At 38.0% G+C, this 14878-nt stretch overlaps 5 protein-coding genes across 11 annotated transcripts; 4 read left to right on the top strand and 1 right to left on the bottom strand.

Moving 5' to 3' along the window:
- Window positions 1–454: 454 nt before the first annotated feature.
- On the top strand, window positions 455–3095 carry LOC17895544. Of its 2 annotated transcripts, XR_002834962.1 has the most exons (5): window positions 455–1273; window positions 1520–2080; window positions 2158–2221; window positions 2366–2458; window positions 3039–3095. XR_002834962.1 is itself a non-coding variant. In XM_006301573.2 (4 exons), the coding sequence occupies exons 1-4, from the start codon at window positions 488–490 to the stop codon at window positions 2371–2373; spliced, it is 1419 nt and encodes a 472-aa protein (XP_006301635.2). In that variant the 5' UTR covers window positions 455–487; the 3' UTR covers window positions 2374–2594. The 2 variants fall into 2 exon arrangements, 1 of the variants encoding a protein (XP_006301635.2); XM_006301573.2 differs by lacking the exon at window positions 3039–3095 and having other exon boundaries at window positions 2366–2594.
- On the top strand, window positions 3053–5470 carry LOC17894620 (alpha-1,3/1,6-mannosyltransferase ALG2). The gene is made up of 8 exons (XM_023787200.1): window positions 3053–3151; window positions 3369–3485; window positions 3689–3882; window positions 3962–4067; window positions 4144–4291; window positions 4413–4534; window positions 4604–4770; window positions 4854–5470. The coding sequence occupies exons 1-8, from the start codon at window positions 3091–3093 to the stop codon at window positions 5145–5147; spliced, it is 1209 nt and encodes a 402-aa protein (XP_023642968.1). The 5' UTR covers window positions 3053–3090; the 3' UTR covers window positions 5148–5470.
- A 387-nt stretch (window positions 5471–5857) lies between these two features.
- On the top strand, window positions 5858–6767 carry LOC17895373 (protein MHF2 homolog). The gene is made up of 5 exons (XM_006301698.2): window positions 5858–5905; window positions 5999–6031; window positions 6193–6232; window positions 6318–6371; window positions 6461–6767. Exons 1-5 carry the CDS (start codon window positions 5858–5860, stop codon window positions 6562–6564), a joined length of 279 nt encoding a protein of 92 aa, XP_006301760.2. The 3' UTR covers window positions 6565–6767.
- A 1845-nt stretch (window positions 6768–8612) lies between these two features.
- Window positions 8613–10592, top strand: LOC17894077 (pathogen-related protein). Of its 2 annotated transcripts, XM_023787851.1 has the most exons (5): window positions 8721–8814; window positions 9415–9580; window positions 9694–9826; window positions 9914–10212; window positions 10304–10592. In XM_023787851.1, exons 2-5 carry the CDS (start codon window positions 9452–9454, stop codon window positions 10457–10459), a joined length of 717 nt encoding a protein of 238 aa, XP_023643619.1. In that variant the 5' UTR covers window positions 8721–8814; window positions 9415–9451; the 3' UTR covers window positions 10460–10592. The 2 variants fall into 2 exon arrangements, with proteins under 2 accessions (XP_006302731.2, XP_023643619.1); XM_006302669.2 differs by lacking the exon at window positions 9415–9580 and having other exon boundaries at window positions 8613–8814.
- Window positions 10258–14608, bottom strand: LOC17894215 (anaphase-promoting complex subunit 6). 5 transcript variants are annotated; one of them, XM_023787847.1, is made up of 17 exons: window positions 14224–14608; window positions 13960–14094; window positions 13669–13742; window positions 13376–13415; window positions 13151–13196; window positions 12957–13036; window positions 12627–12826; window positions 12411–12536; window positions 12052–12126; window positions 11832–11957; window positions 11607–11676; window positions 11429–11511; window positions 11182–11295; window positions 11002–11101; window positions 10885–10920; window positions 10682–10772; window positions 10258–10440 (listed from the first exon to the last, which is right to left on the bottom strand). In XM_023787847.1, exons 1-17 carry the CDS (start codon window positions 14467–14469, stop codon window positions 10391–10393), a joined length of 1692 nt encoding a protein of 563 aa, XP_023643615.1. In that variant the 5' UTR covers window positions 14470–14608; the 3' UTR covers window positions 10258–10390. The 5 variants fall into 5 exon arrangements, with proteins under 5 accessions (XP_023643615.1, XP_023643618.1, XP_023643617.1 ...); XM_023787850.1 differs by having other exon boundaries at window positions 10333–10424; window positions 10662–10772; XM_023787849.1 differs by having other exon boundaries at window positions 10349–10440; window positions 10662–10772.
- Between the last annotated feature and the right edge of the window lie 270 nt (window positions 14609–14878).

The following is a 14878-nucleotide window of genomic DNA, read 5'->3' as shown; positions in this document are numbered from 1 at the left end:
TGTATAGAAGTATTGGCCGAGAAGATGCCAACGATCGAAGAAGTGGGTAATAAGGAGTTAAGACATATCTTTGACCCTTTCTTTTCGTCGATGGTTTGACGTTTTCATACTCCACTTCAATTCGTATCAAAAATGTTTTCTACGGTTAAAGTTCTCTAAACATAAAGAAATGGAGTGACAGGCTTATTATGAAGGACCCAAAGTAGAGGGTTTAACTTAATCGTAAGCAGAGAAATTGGGCAAGCATATTACAAAGAGAAAGTTCAGGGTGGTTTTTCTTTAATATAGAGACATGGGGTGGGGGAAATATGAAACATTTAAAGTTCGGGGTTTTAAGTTATTAAATTAGGTGCAAAATATAATAAAGTGAAAATCCAGGCGTTAAAATGCAAAAAATGGTAAATTGTTAAAAAAAGAAGAGATTTAAAGCGAACTAATGGAAAAAGACGGAACCTGAAGTTGTTCATCGCCGGAAATTAAACGAAGAATGAATATTTACGACGATGAATCTCTGAAGCAGGAAGTAATCTACCTTCACTCGCTCTGGCACCAAGGTCCCCCGACCCGAAACCCAATCCCTAGCCCTAATTTCAACCCACCCAGGCCAAATTACATCCCGCCGGCGGATTTGCAACTTATCTCTCGCTATGGACCTGTTACTCCGCATATCATACCCAGAAACCCTAACAATCCTCAAAATCTCTACAATAACAAGCGCGCGAGGCCTGATTCGGGCCGAGAATGGCCTGTGAAGGAACTGCTTCAGTCTCCTCCTACGGGACCTGGATGGCCTGAACAAAGGCTGTGTAAGAAGGCGCGCCTTATTACGGAGGAGGAGACAGCGAAGTTGGCTGCCAATATGCTTCAGAGAGATATCCATCAAACTTGTCGCGAGTTCTTCGGTAGAAAATCCGGTGAAGATGATAGCTCAGTCGCCGACGGAGATGGATCGGATTCGGGTAGTGATGAAGGTGATGAGGATCAGTCCTCCAAGGAGTTTCAATTCTTGACGAGAGTGTTTGAAGAGAATGTGAAGCTTAAGGAATACTATGAGAAGAACACAGGGAATGGAGAATTCTGGTGTTTGGTTTGTGGTGGCACTGGAGAGAAGAGTTGTAGGAAGTTCAAGAGCTGTTTGGCTTTAATTCAGCATTCAATTGCGATTAATAAGACGGATTTGAAAATTCAGCATAGGGCTCTCGCGCAGGTTGTTTGCAATGTTCTTGGCTGGGACGTTAACAACCCAGTTGTTTCCAGCCAAAAGGACGCTCAGGTTAGTTTGCAACTATTGCAGTCTGTGGCTTCCTTAAAGATGGTTAATTTTCAGGTTACTATCTGGTTTTAGTGATCACAAAAGACAATCTTATTAGTTTATTAATATTGGTGTGAGGAAATATTTTGATCTGATTATTGTGATGGAAGATGAATTTGCTGGATCATTATGATCCTTGGTAGGTTTCTTGAATAGTTATGGTGATTCAGAAATACTTAAAGTTTGTTTTTTTGGTTATTTTGACAGACTGTGGGTGTAGAGGCTGTTGTGGAAGGTGCATCTGAGCTGCCTTCTTCAGACTTGAAGATTCCTCAGGAGAAACAAAGAGTCATGTCGGCTGAAGAACACGCAAAGGCTGCTTTGTTACAAATGCAACAGAATGCATCAGAAGCTTTGAGAGACTTTTTTGCCAAGGAATGTACTAGTTCAGTTGATGAAATTGAGGAGAACGGTGATGAAAATTTGTCTGAGGAGTTGGAGTTAATATCTAGAGTTTTCTCAGAGAATGTTGAGCTCAAGAGTTACTATGAGGAAAACTATGAAGGTGGAGCTTTTATCTGTCTGGTGTGTTGTGCTGCGACTGATAAGAAGATGATTAAGAGATTCAAACACTGTCATGGAGTTGTTCAACATTGTACTAAAGTACCAAAAATGAAGATACGAGCTCACAAGGCCTTTGCTCAGTTTGTCTGTGAACTACTTGGCTGGGATTTTGAGCTTTTACCACGTAAAGTAATGAAAGGCGTTACTTCTCTTGTTATATCTCATGCTAATCAGAACAATGAGAACCCATCATCTGTGATCGAGGTAAGACCGTATACAAACAGAACAAACACTCTGCTCTTATCCTTTTATTTCTTAAAATGAATTGTGAATCATTTCAGGAACATATGTGCGAAGATAAAGCTGATAATCCACAGGCCAACAATGAGGCTGAGGCATGCGTAGGTTAGTATACATCGTCCCTGATCACATTTAATCACAGTTTATAACATAGGACCTTAGTTATTGTATTCGTACATTTTATCTGGTTGATCGATTATTTAAAGTTTGATGATGCAATGAGCCATTATTTATGTTTTGTCTACGCAGAGGCTTAATCATACTGTTTCTCTTCTGGGAAATGAATTTAAGAGTCAAGATGAACCAAGTTATGTATCTCGAAGGCACTGAATCTTCTTTCAGGTACGATTATTTTAGTTTTCGGCATCTTATACAACTTTTATGACTTAGTATGGGGGAGTAATCAAAGACAATGTTTGTGTCACCCAACTTTTAATTCTAAGTTTTGGTTTATGAAATATATTCTCTTATTTCTTCACTGAGAATTTTGGAGTATCCTTACAATAATTTCCATAGTTCAAAAATTATTAGAGGTACTAGAGGGAAGAGGAAAACGTTGTGTGACATTGACTAAATAATTTATTTACATAAACGTAACAAATGCTAAAAATTTCAACATTTATTTTCAGACCAAAAAAAAGAAGCTAATCAATGTCCTAATAAAGCATTCAATAAATCATTTTGCATGTACAGTATAATGCTGTTATTACTGTATAAGTAATACATTAATTTCAAATTTTAACTACGTGTTGGGCTTTTGTTAAAAAAATAAAATAAAATAAAACGACGGATTGGGATATCTAAGCCGATCAGTTGTGGGCCTTGAGCATTGTACCCAAATTTATTAAAACTTTCACCTTTTAATCAAATCGGCCCAAGACGGGCGGGTCAAATATCTTCTGACAGCCTCTCTAATACACAGGAAACCCGCAAACAGAAAAACGTAACCAGTCAGTCTTGAAAGTCAGATCAAAATGGGGAAAAAAGAAGCTTCAAAGATGAACGTAGCCATTATTCATCCAGATCTTGGAATAGGTACGTTCTTCATCCAGCTCTCAATTTTAGTTTCCCCTGATTAAGTCTTGGTGCTTCGGGGATTTATCTTGCTTCCGAGGTTGTAGCTATTGCTAAATTCGAAGATTATATAACGTAATTGAGAGACCACGAAGACTTAGATTTGATACAAAAATCAATGAGGTATCGTCTTGGATCTCACAAATTTACACTAGTGCGTTGTTTCTCGTATATGCAGGTGGAGCAGAGAGATTGATCGTCGATGCCGCGGTTGAGCTTGCGTCGCACGGTCATAAAGTTCATGTCTTCACGTCTCACCACGACAAATCCAGATGCTTCGAGGAAACTCTCTCCGGTGAGTGACGTTTTGCTTCTTTTTCAGAAAACAGATACACATGAGACTCGGAAGGTTTTCTATTGGAAGAGCTATTTACAAAGACTTTAGATTCTTCTCAATTTCTCTTTTGGTTTTCTTTTTATAGTTTTAGAGTATTCTTTGTAGGTATCATGTAATAAGGTTTGAGATTTATGATTCATGTCTTACCAACAACTATCCAGGTGTCTTTCAAGTTACAGTGTATGGATCTTTCCTGCCACGGCATATTTTCTACCGACTACACGCAGTGTGTGCATATCTGCGGTGCTTGTTTGTTGCTCTTTGTGTTCTTATGGGTTGGTCTTCGTTCGATGTTATAATAGCTGACCAGGTTTCAGTCGTAGTCCCATTGCTAAAACTTAAAAGGTCATCAAAGGTATACAAACTTTGCTTTAGTCATCATATCTTGTCCTCACTTTATACAATAGCTTACTCTTGAACATATGTGGATATAGGTTGTTTTCTACTGCCATTTCCCGGACCTCTTGCTAGCTAAGCATACAACAGCACTTAGACGGATGTATCGGAAACCCATTGATTTCATCGAAGAACAAACCACAGGTTGGGTTTTCACTCATTTTCTCTTACTAACATCCATCTGACATCAATTGTTCTTATATCACTTGTGGGATTGTAGGGATGGCTGATATGATCCTTGTTAACAGTAATTTCACGGCATTAACATTTGCCAATACATTTAAAAGGCTCAATGCACAAGGAAGTCGCCCAGCTGTACTTTACCCAGCAGTCAATGTCGATCAGTTCAATGAACCAAATACTTATAAGTATTGTATATCCCTGAACTCCAAATTTACAGGATAGAAAAGCAAGCTTCGATTTGAAAAATTACTTCTCTGCTGATTTCTATAAGTTTTTCTCTTCTTTTGTTTTTTTGGTCTCAAGCAGGTTGAATTTCCTCTCCATAAACCGCTTTGAGAGGAAAAAGAACATTGATCTAGCCGTTTCAGCTTTTGCTATGCTATGCAAACAGAAACAAAATCTGAGTGATGTTACCCTCACCGTTGCAGGCAAGTGTATTATAATTCCATATCATCATCAGATGCACTGTCGGTATTAGTAAAAACTCTGTGATTCAGGTGGATATGACGAGAGATTGAAGGAGAATGTTGAGTACTTGGAGGAGCTTAGAAGTTTAGCCGAGAAAGAAGGAGTTTCTGATCGAGTTAACTTCATCACGTCTTGTTCAACCGCTGAAAGAAACGAACTTCTCTCAGGTTGCTTGTGCGTTCTCTACACGCCCACGGTAAAAGTCACCACCATTTTCTTTGTCTTCCTCCAAATTTCAATCTCATCTCATTCTCATGGTCCATATATATCAAATGTTAGGATGAACATTTTGGTATTGTTCCATTAGAAGCAATGGCTGCATACAAACCCGTGGTAGCCTGCAACAGCGGTGGCCCCGTGGAGACAGTAAAGAATGGAGTAACAGGCTATCTTTGTGAACCGACTCCAGAAGATTTCAGTTCGGCGATGGCTAAATTCATAGAGGATACTGAATTGGCGAATAGAATGGGAGCTGAGGCCAGGAATCATGTCGTTGAATCATTTTCTGTGAAGACGTTTGGACAGAAGTTGAATCAGTATCTCGTTGATGCCGTAGCTCCTAAAGAAGATTGAGATTCCTCTGTTTCGTTAAACAAAATACTTAGGCTTAGGTCAGAAAATACAGGAGCTTTATCACTCTTCAAATTGGTTAAATTTTAGTTGGCAGTTTTGTTTGGTTTGACTTTGAAGATAAATTTGACGAAGTTCGAATCAGTAAATCTCTGGTCGGGTATGGGCCTGGTCGATGAAATTTCGATTTATAAAATTTGTGTCTTATTGGGCTTGTATGTTTATGCTTTTATTGGTACTATATGGGTCAGGCCTTGTACAATAATAGATTACAATTTCTATTTTTTGTGATATTAATGGACTGCAATATATTGCGATATTTCTCCGATCGTTTGCTCTTTTTCATTTCTCGAGCTTTCTTCTTCGTCTTACAAATTCTGGTTCTCTTCCCTCCAGTCCTCCTCCATCGGAGCTCGTCGTCGTCGCCGCCTCACTGTAAATCTCTGTATTTGTTGCATGGTTTGTGAAATTTTTAATTGTAGAATTATTTTGTATGTGATGGTAGTAATTTTCCATGATTCTAGTTCTCCTTTTTCAAATTAGTTTTCCCTCGAATTTATAGCGGGCTACGGTTTGGTTTCAGTACCCGAGGAAGCTTCTTCACATGCGCAAAACGTCATGAACGCGAACAATACCTTCGATTCTGTAATCTTCGCTCGCGCCTTCTTTTCTCATCTGCCGTTTTATCGTCTACATTCTTATCTTCTGTTTTTATGGAATTAGGATCTGATTCACGCCATTTTCAAGCACATTTGGGCCTGGTACAGATCTCTATTCATTCAGGCGTGACGTAATTCGCTTATTTTGATCTTCTCTGTTTGATTTCTCTGCTCAATTGCGATTCAGAAAGGTAGAGGAGCGATGCCATTGATGCTACGGAAGCTGAGGTATTCTATTTCATGTCACAGTATTATAATCAATGTCGTAGTTTCTTCACTAGATACTGCTCTATGAGTTCGATCCTGTAACAGCTATGATCTTCGATATCTTCATCAAGTGATAAAGATTTCATTTGTGATGCTAAATCATGCATTACATTTATTTGCAGGTTGCTCTGGGAACAACCAAGAAGAATAGACTTGCTTCTGGTAACCTTGTTTATAAACTGGCGCTTACTTTCTCATCTAAGTTGGGAGATGAGACATGGATACTTATGACTATTGGTTCTTGTAGCCAACGCAAATGCTTTAAAGCTCAGCTGTGAACTTCTCAAGAGTTTTGTCTCAGGTCAAGTATCCATGTTTGCATTTTAGAAACTACTCAATCTTCTTCTTAACTCATGTCCTTAAGTAAAGGATCTTAATGGGCATTGGCAGAGGCTGTGCAGCGCGCTGCTATAATCGCTGAAGCTGAGGGAATGGACAAGATTGAAGCTACTCATTTAGAGAGGATTCTTCCCCAGCTTCTTTTGGACTTTTAAGGTATGATTGATAATAAGCACATGCTTGTCCCTGCATCTCTTTGTTTTATCCTTCGTTTTATTTTGCTTCTGTTTACGTCGATGTACATGTACTAATGAACGTGAAATCTTGTTTCTTCTTTCCTTTGTCTAAATATACACAACGCTTAGATCATGGCATGTGTTCTTCCTTTCTTATAAATAACATTGATTATATTATTCCACATAAGTTATTCTGAGGATCATACTACTAATTTGTTTATAGGCTAGGCTAATGTGGTGGTTTATAGTCCATAAAGAAGGAGATATATATATTTGACTTTGTTCTGGATATATGCTCTATGTGCTCCAGAGCTGATTCCAATGCTATCACCCGTAGCATACCCAAAATACTCTGAAATGTAAGAATAAATCTTACCCATCGTCGATCTTCTGCAATTAGAGATTTTTCTTTTCTTGATCGTATAAGGTTGACCTAAAGCAGAAGAGCGAGATGTAGGAATCTTCTTACGATATGAAAGAGCAATTTCTTTAGCCTTCAGAGCTGCAGAAACAGAAAGCACAATGTAAGAGCTAGTCTAAACGGAGGATACATAAGCTTTCTTAGTATCCTCCACAGGTTTACTGTAATTAAGACTTAAGCAATCAGTGAACCAATAGTAAAGAGATAGTACCTTTGCGTTTTAAGTCTTGATCAAATTAGCCTCTTCCTGGTCAGAGTTCTCAGCATGTGAGTTATCTGCCTTAGGTGACTCGAAATCATCAGTATTGTAAGAATCACCATCACTATTTGTTGAATGAAAGACTTGTTCCGGTGACTCATGGCAACATAAATCTAAATAATTTACATCCGGTAATACTCCCACCGTTGTTGGAAGTACTGACATTCTCATAACTGTGATCATATACTCTCTCGTCTCTCCAGGTAGTCTCAAACACTTGCTTTGTAAAAAACTTGAAATTACCGCCATTCTCCTTGAAATTTATCGAGCTTATATTGCTTCTCCTTTGAAACTTTCTCCTTGCAGTTATGACACGTTAACTGATCCTCGAGTTTTTCAACACGGTAAATGACTCTAGTACTTTCAAAAGGTTATCAACGTCATCAGTTTCCATACTCCATCTAAGAGAGGTTTCTAATGTGTCAGAAGAGAAATTGATGAAGCTGAAAAAAGAAGAGATGAAACATATTCAATATGAAAATTGCTGCAACAGTAGGTTAATATATATATAGTGTGTGGTAAATAAATTATTAACTTTTCAAACCGTACTCATGAGATGGCCACCGAAGACGTGGTCAACAATGTTATCAGCTTGAGAAGATATAGAACATGTAGGACTATTTCTTGGGATCAAACATCTCTCTAGCTAATCCAAAAGCGAGTCGCTTTAAGCGACTGTAGAAACTCATAAGCACCTTCTTGGTTGTTTATCTGAAAGTCAGGTGAAAAATATGTGGCGGCGTTAGGTTAAAACATTCATACGAAGAAATATTGCCAAGAGAAGATATCATACGATTTAGATTATTACGAAACTGATTAGTCGTTATAAGATCCTGAATACTTGAGAGCAAGCTTAATATGATCTTGAAGAGTCTGCATAACACGGAATGTCTCGCTGCCAACTGAAAACGACGTAGCATGGTTTAAGAATTTCTGCTGTAGTCGTGTTCTGTTGTTAAAGTGTAAACGACGTAGAGGAAGAGTTATATGTATTTTATTCATCTTTTTATACTTAAGAGAGAGAGAGAGAGAATGAAAAAAAGGGAAAGTAACATGATGTGCCTGTATGTATATTTTTCCTTTTTCCTTTTTCCTTTTTTCATAACGGAAATTGGAGTTACGAAGTCGATCGATCCCGCCAGTTAAAACTTCTCCAAACCGTCCGTCAGTGATGACTCCTCTGATCTTTACGAGTAGATCGTGACATCTGTCTTTATTTGCTGACAGCATTTCATATGTAAAAAAGGTTTACATTGGGTACGTTCTATATATATTACGGAGTAGTCTTTCTTTTTCTTTTCTTTTTTTTGTTATATATATTAATAGTCTTTCGTCTTATCTTTATAATCTCTTTATGCAAATTAACAAAACAGAAGAAATGGCTTTTTCTGTGGATGCTCTAGAGGGTGGACTTGCGTCTCTGAAATTGGCCGCCGACAAGTACCGATCGATTTTGAACGATGAGAAAACGGGAAACATACAGTGGAGATACGGCGGTCCTCCGATCTTCGACACCGTGAACAAGCTTTTCGAAGAAGAAAGAACCCATGTAACTACCAAACCAACAACTCTTTTCTCTTGCCTTTATCTTTATTTTTCTTTTATCAGAAATATGCTTAGATTGTGACTTAACACACAAATCACCACGTTATTTAGACTATATATGTGTTCTAATCATATACTATAATTATTTGTTCAGATAAGACTATTATCATGAAATTTAAAACTAGTGTGAACTAACATATTATCAAATGTTTACTAGTACTTTCAGCAATATATTTCTATATAAAAAATAAAATAAAAATCAAGAAGCTTTGTTATACAATATCCCATGTGAGTCACATCATGTGACATATAGATTTAGCAAACATGAAAAAATTTATGCAAGACTTTCTTCTGAATTTCCTTGGTTATCTTAGAAAATGTCATTATGTCATTGGGAAAAAGGAAGCCAATTGGGACAATACAAATAAGTAATTGTGGGTTATTGGTTGCAACTTAGTCATGATGATAATTAGATATGTGACTGAGACAGTTAACAACTTCAAAATGTCAACTTTACGTGGTTACAAAAACGTTGGTACATCACTTATCTCCATTTAACCTCTTTTGTTAATTATCAACATGTATTCTGAAATGATTATAAAAGAGGCAAGCGAGCATAGCTATATGTACATCAACCTTATATGGCTACTAGGGAAGAGAGAGATAAGTATAGATCTGTCCTTGAAGATGCAAGACAGGTTCAGTGGCGGTACGGTCACCCTCCAGACTTCAATAGTGTGAACCAGCTCTTTGAAGAAGGCCAGACCAAGGTCCTTCTGTAAAAATTTATAGGGATTTATTGATAAAGACCATGATGTGTTTAGCTACGTTTTTAATATGTTAATCTGATTATTTTTTTATTGCGTTTTGAATTTGAGCGCAGGTGTGGCCAGAAGGGTCGTTAGAAGAGACGGTGCAAAACGCAATCAAGTCATGGGAGATGGAGTTCTCACACAAGATCCGTATACAGGACTTCAAGACTATAAATCCCGAGAAATTTAAGCTCTTTGTCAATGGTAATTACCACAAGCTTCACTTACTCGGTATGTTCTTAAACTGTATAATATACCAAAAATAAGATTTCAAGTGGTTTTACTTATAAGGGAGGGAAGGTTTATCCGCTGAAGAGACGCTTAGACTTGGGAGTTACAACGCTTTGCTCAAGAACTCTTTGCCTGAAGAGTTTCAGTACTACAAGCCAGAGGAAGAGAGCTTTGAGTCATCACATGATGCCTTCAGATCTGCTTTACCACGCGGGTTTGCATGGGAAATACTCTCTGTGTACTCGGGACCGCCTGACATAGCCTTCAAGTTTCGACACTGGGGATACTTTGAAGGAACTTTCAAAGGTCATGCGCCTACTGGGGAAATGGTTCAATTCCTGGGTCTAGGAGTTCTAAAGGTATGTCTGAAGCATAAATTTGTGCCTATCCTTGTAATTATTGAATAATTAAAACTATAGCATCAGGATTCACTTCCAAGGTTCTCTACAGGTAGATGAATCGCTTAGAGTAGAGGAGATTGAGATTTACTATGATCCAGGAGAGCTCTTCGGGGGGCTACTCAAGGGACCTCCTATATCAGAGACCGAAACCACACACAGTGGAGACAACACTGCAGAGAAACAAAGCTGCCCATTCACACACTAAGAAATGTTAATGATCTACGAATGTCTATTGTCCCTATAACGTTGGTTTATACTGTAAAATTAAATAATAAAGCACAAATGTATTTGACCTTTTAAAGAATATATTGTAACATTGTAATAAATTATAAGTTATGTTAGGCGTTACAATGATGGTACAGATAAATTACAGCAAGAACTACAATAAGGTGGTTAATTTAACTGACCAGTTTCTAGCAGAGCTCACCCTTTGCATCAACCCCGTTCTGACATTCATCCACGAGAGCCACGTTCAACATTTCGGTACAAAATTGATCGTCAGGTTTCAACCACAAGGCCTGAAAATACAGGAAGAAAAAGACAGAAAATGAATAAATGTATAGCTCACCGTCTGACAGAAGAAAATTAAAGATATAGTTATCGTTCTCTCATAGACATTAGTGTTTATACCTTGTGATAATATGAGATGGCAGCTGAGAAATTCCCCTAGACAAGAATGAGATGGAAATGAAAATATGTGATAATCAACGTTAGTATTGTTTTGGTGTTAAAAGTACATTTAAATACCTGCAAATGGTAAGTGTAAGCCAAGCCAGAGTAAGTGCTTAAGCTTTTAGTTGAAAGTGTAAGTGCTTTCTCGTAATATGCGATAGCTTCACGATCCTTTCTGTTGAAAAGAATTTTAATGAGTCAATAACTTTATTACATTGACAACACAGGATGCTAATTGTGCGCACACCGAAATACCTTAGCTTTCTATATGCATGAGCGAGATTGACCACAGTTGGTTCCCAGGTTTCAGTTAATGCAGATGGTATATGGGACAATGTCTTCTCAAACCACCGCACAGCTTTACCATACCTGAAATGTAGTTTATATTATTGACTCAACTTACTGGATAGTTACCTTCTCCCCATTTTATGGTGTAGGTTTGTCATTAATAGCATTTGGAAATTTTGGAGATAAGCAGACTGTAAAGAGAAGAGGAACGCACTCTTTCATATGATACGCAACAACTCCGAGTTCGTTATAAACAAGTGGATCCGAAGGGCATATCGCCTTTGCTTGCATGAAAAACTGGACAAAGACAAGGGGTCAACTTAAATACAATATTAGCACAAAGATAAGTCATATAATATGAAGACGCCACACAGCATTTTCTAACTTGTTACCTGGTCAGCAAGCTTGTAGCTGTGAGTTCGCATATACTCCATTCCAATGTACAGAGTTGGCAAATGACACCTGGAACAAGATAATATCAAGATTTAACCTGTAAAAAACAATTTATAACGTAATAAGAAGACTTCTAAAATGCTTCAGGGATAAGCTTCATTTTGGACACATCTTACAGGTTTTACAGTCGATAGTTTTATAGAAAACAAGAGTAACTTTCTTACCCTGGAAATAGCCTAGCGGCAGTGCGATAGGCAGACATGGCTTGGTCACCCTCCTCTTGGGCGGCAAAGGAATTACCAAAACCTATCCAAGCTGGTGAGAATGAGCCATCTATACTTGTAGCTTTACTGCAAGACCATATTAATATTGAGCTCCAGGTCAGACAATATGCACCGAACTACTAGAGTAGATCAAGAGTTCATAATGTCATAGCATATTTACCTAAAGTACCGCCGAGCTTCAGCATACTTTTTGATACAATAGTAGTAACAACCCACTGCAAACCATGACAATGCCCTACGAGACAACGCATGAGTATTTAGACCACAGAGCAAAAAGCAAAGGAATCATAAAAATTTGACTCAAACACAAAAATGTGAAATCATTTTCACATGTTCAACGAGATCAAATACAAAAAACATATCCAACCACAAAACATGCATTCGAAGTTGATTCATGGTCTTGACAAGCTAAACCATAAAACATGTTAACTATACTAGCTAGAATTGGAATTAAAACATAACTATATAGACATGCTCACCCACTGGCAACATATTTTGAGAAATAAATTTAATACTCACTTCGAAGGGTAGTCTTTTACCAAATTGCATGCCATTAGATAAAGCTCATTTGAATTACCAAGTTCCATGGCAGCGGCCAAATGTACCAAGGTACACTTCAGATGAAAAGGATCTTTCTCAAGGAGTCTGTCAAATAAGACCAAAAGAGATCACATTGCAGATTCATTCAGGTTTCAGATTCTCAATATTTAGTCTCAGTAGTAATAGACAGCTTACGCAGAGGTGAGTTCGAAACACTTTTGATATTCACAACATTGATGGTAGTACTCAGCTTTACAGGCCAACAGATCAGTGTTATTAGCCAATGTGATCATCGACGATCCAGAGACACTACCACTAGTTTCATTCTCAAGCTTTTTGAACTTAGCATCTATCGTGCTCTCTTTGTCATACTGGACATGAGGAACTAGTAAGTACTAAGAAGGAAAAAAAAAGGTGATTGCCAAAGGATATCAGCAGAATAGAGAATCATCAAGCAAATTCCAAATATAAGTGCAGCATAACTATTGAAATCGGATCAACAGTTTACAATATAGAAATGTCTACCTTCTTTATCAAGCATGAATAGAAAGAAGAGAGCCATTCGTCTTCTGGACTAAATTGCAGTGAAGCAAGCAGACTCGATTCTGAATTTTACGTAATTAAAGTCTAAGTTAGTTTCTAGTTATGTACCGACTGCAGCATGAAACAAATATGATCATAAAATAAAGAACCAAAAAAAGCTTACAACTATAACCCACCTTCTTCAGATGTAAGCATATGACTTTCAATAAGGCATTCCAAAGCCTGAAATTAAAGATTACAGAATCACATCCCAGTAACAATTTTCTAATATCTACAGGAGCTACATCATGTTTTTACTACTATACAGTGATGAGGAGAATGTTATATTCCCACATTAGCTCTGCAACTTCCAATGGTAACTTAAAATAACATGCAGCAATTGACTAGGGGGCTTGAAGTACCTCATAGCACAGGGGATCAGCCTTTATAGCAGCTTTGTACCTGCAAACTCAAACTAAAGAGTTAAAATAGATATATGAAGTTGAAGATTCTCACACACCACTCAATCAAAATAGATGGATCAGCCAATTACACTCAAGATCACTGAAGTTTCCTACTAGCACTTCAGTGAATCTTGTATACATGATCATTTCATGTTACACCAACGAATAAGATCAGTCACTCACAATCATCAAAATGCAGATAAAAGATAATCCCCTGAACAAGAAAAATAGGTGAAAGAAGGCTCACTGACCATTGTCGAGCCTGGGATCGGTTTTGTAAGGCTCCATATGCTTTCCCTCTAAGGAAGCATATTGCCGATGAAATCTGCAAAAGAGAAACCCCATATATCAGTGCAGGTACTTGCATAACCTTCAGCCTCAAATGGTATAGTGGAAACAGTATATAGTAGTCGGCGAATTAATTTTGTTCCAACAATTTCACTAACTAAACCTTCTAGAGTCGTATACATAATACTACCTACTGGCTACTAGCCTCTGGTACCTACATCTAGAATGAAGTATTATACATTGGAAAAACTTACATTTATCTCTCGGTCCTCTCCATCTTTATCAAAATCTATCACGTTACCATCTTTAGCATCATACACAAATCCATCTTCATCAACCTTAGCATCACCAAGCATCAAGAGACACTGATCCCATTCCTTCAGTTCCTCCTGAAAACGCACAGAATGTACCCGATAAACCCTAAAACCCTCCATTCAAGCGAAACAAACTGCAATTCCTAACCCCATCCCAAGTGAAACACGAGAAATAGATAGAAGAAAGGGAGGAATTGGAGTTACAAGGCACTTGGCGGCGAGGTAACGGAATCGAAGATCTCGGAGGACAATCTTAGAGGCGTTAAGAAGGTGAAAGGCGCGTCGGTAATGGCGGCCCAAGAAAAGAGCTTGAGCTTGCATATAAATGTCAGCTGGGTCATTGGTGAGAGCCGCTACTTTGTCGGCGAAGAAAATGGCAGACGAGTACAAATGCTTACTGACGCAGTCTCGAACCACGCCTCGGATCTTCTCAATTTCTTCTTCCCTCATAATTCCCTCGCCTCTCGAACTAATTCTTCCAGGCGAAGTCCAGAATCAGCAAGATCTAAGCAAGGATCTTAACAAAAAAAAAAAAAATTGGGATTATCGATAAATTTTTGTTCGACCGCTATATCTTAGTCAAAAGTGTTTGCGCGAGGGAGGCGGGACAAAAGGCAAGAGCCTCGGCGGGAGAGTGTAAATAATTTATCACCAACCTTCCATAACTATAGGCCCATTATGCTGCAACCTAAAGCCCATTAACATAGTTGTGCACCACGCAGGCTAAATTTGCCATAATTTCCTCAAGTCTTCTCGTGACTACGAGTTATGTATCATGAACAATCAACAACACAAATGTATGAGTTTTTAGTAATGCAAAAGATGCTCGGTGGTAAAATGATTCGTTTTCTTTTGTCTT

The sequence above is a fragment of the Capsella rubella genome, unplaced genomic scaffold, assembly GCF_000375325.1.
Source record: "Capsella rubella cultivar Monte Gargano unplaced genomic scaffold, Caprub1_0 scaffold_2, whole genome shotgun sequence".
NCBI classification, from domain to species: Eukaryota; Viridiplantae; Streptophyta; class Magnoliopsida; order Brassicales; family Brassicaceae; genus Capsella; species Capsella rubella.
This window is presented reverse-complemented; position numbering and strand designations above follow the sequence as displayed.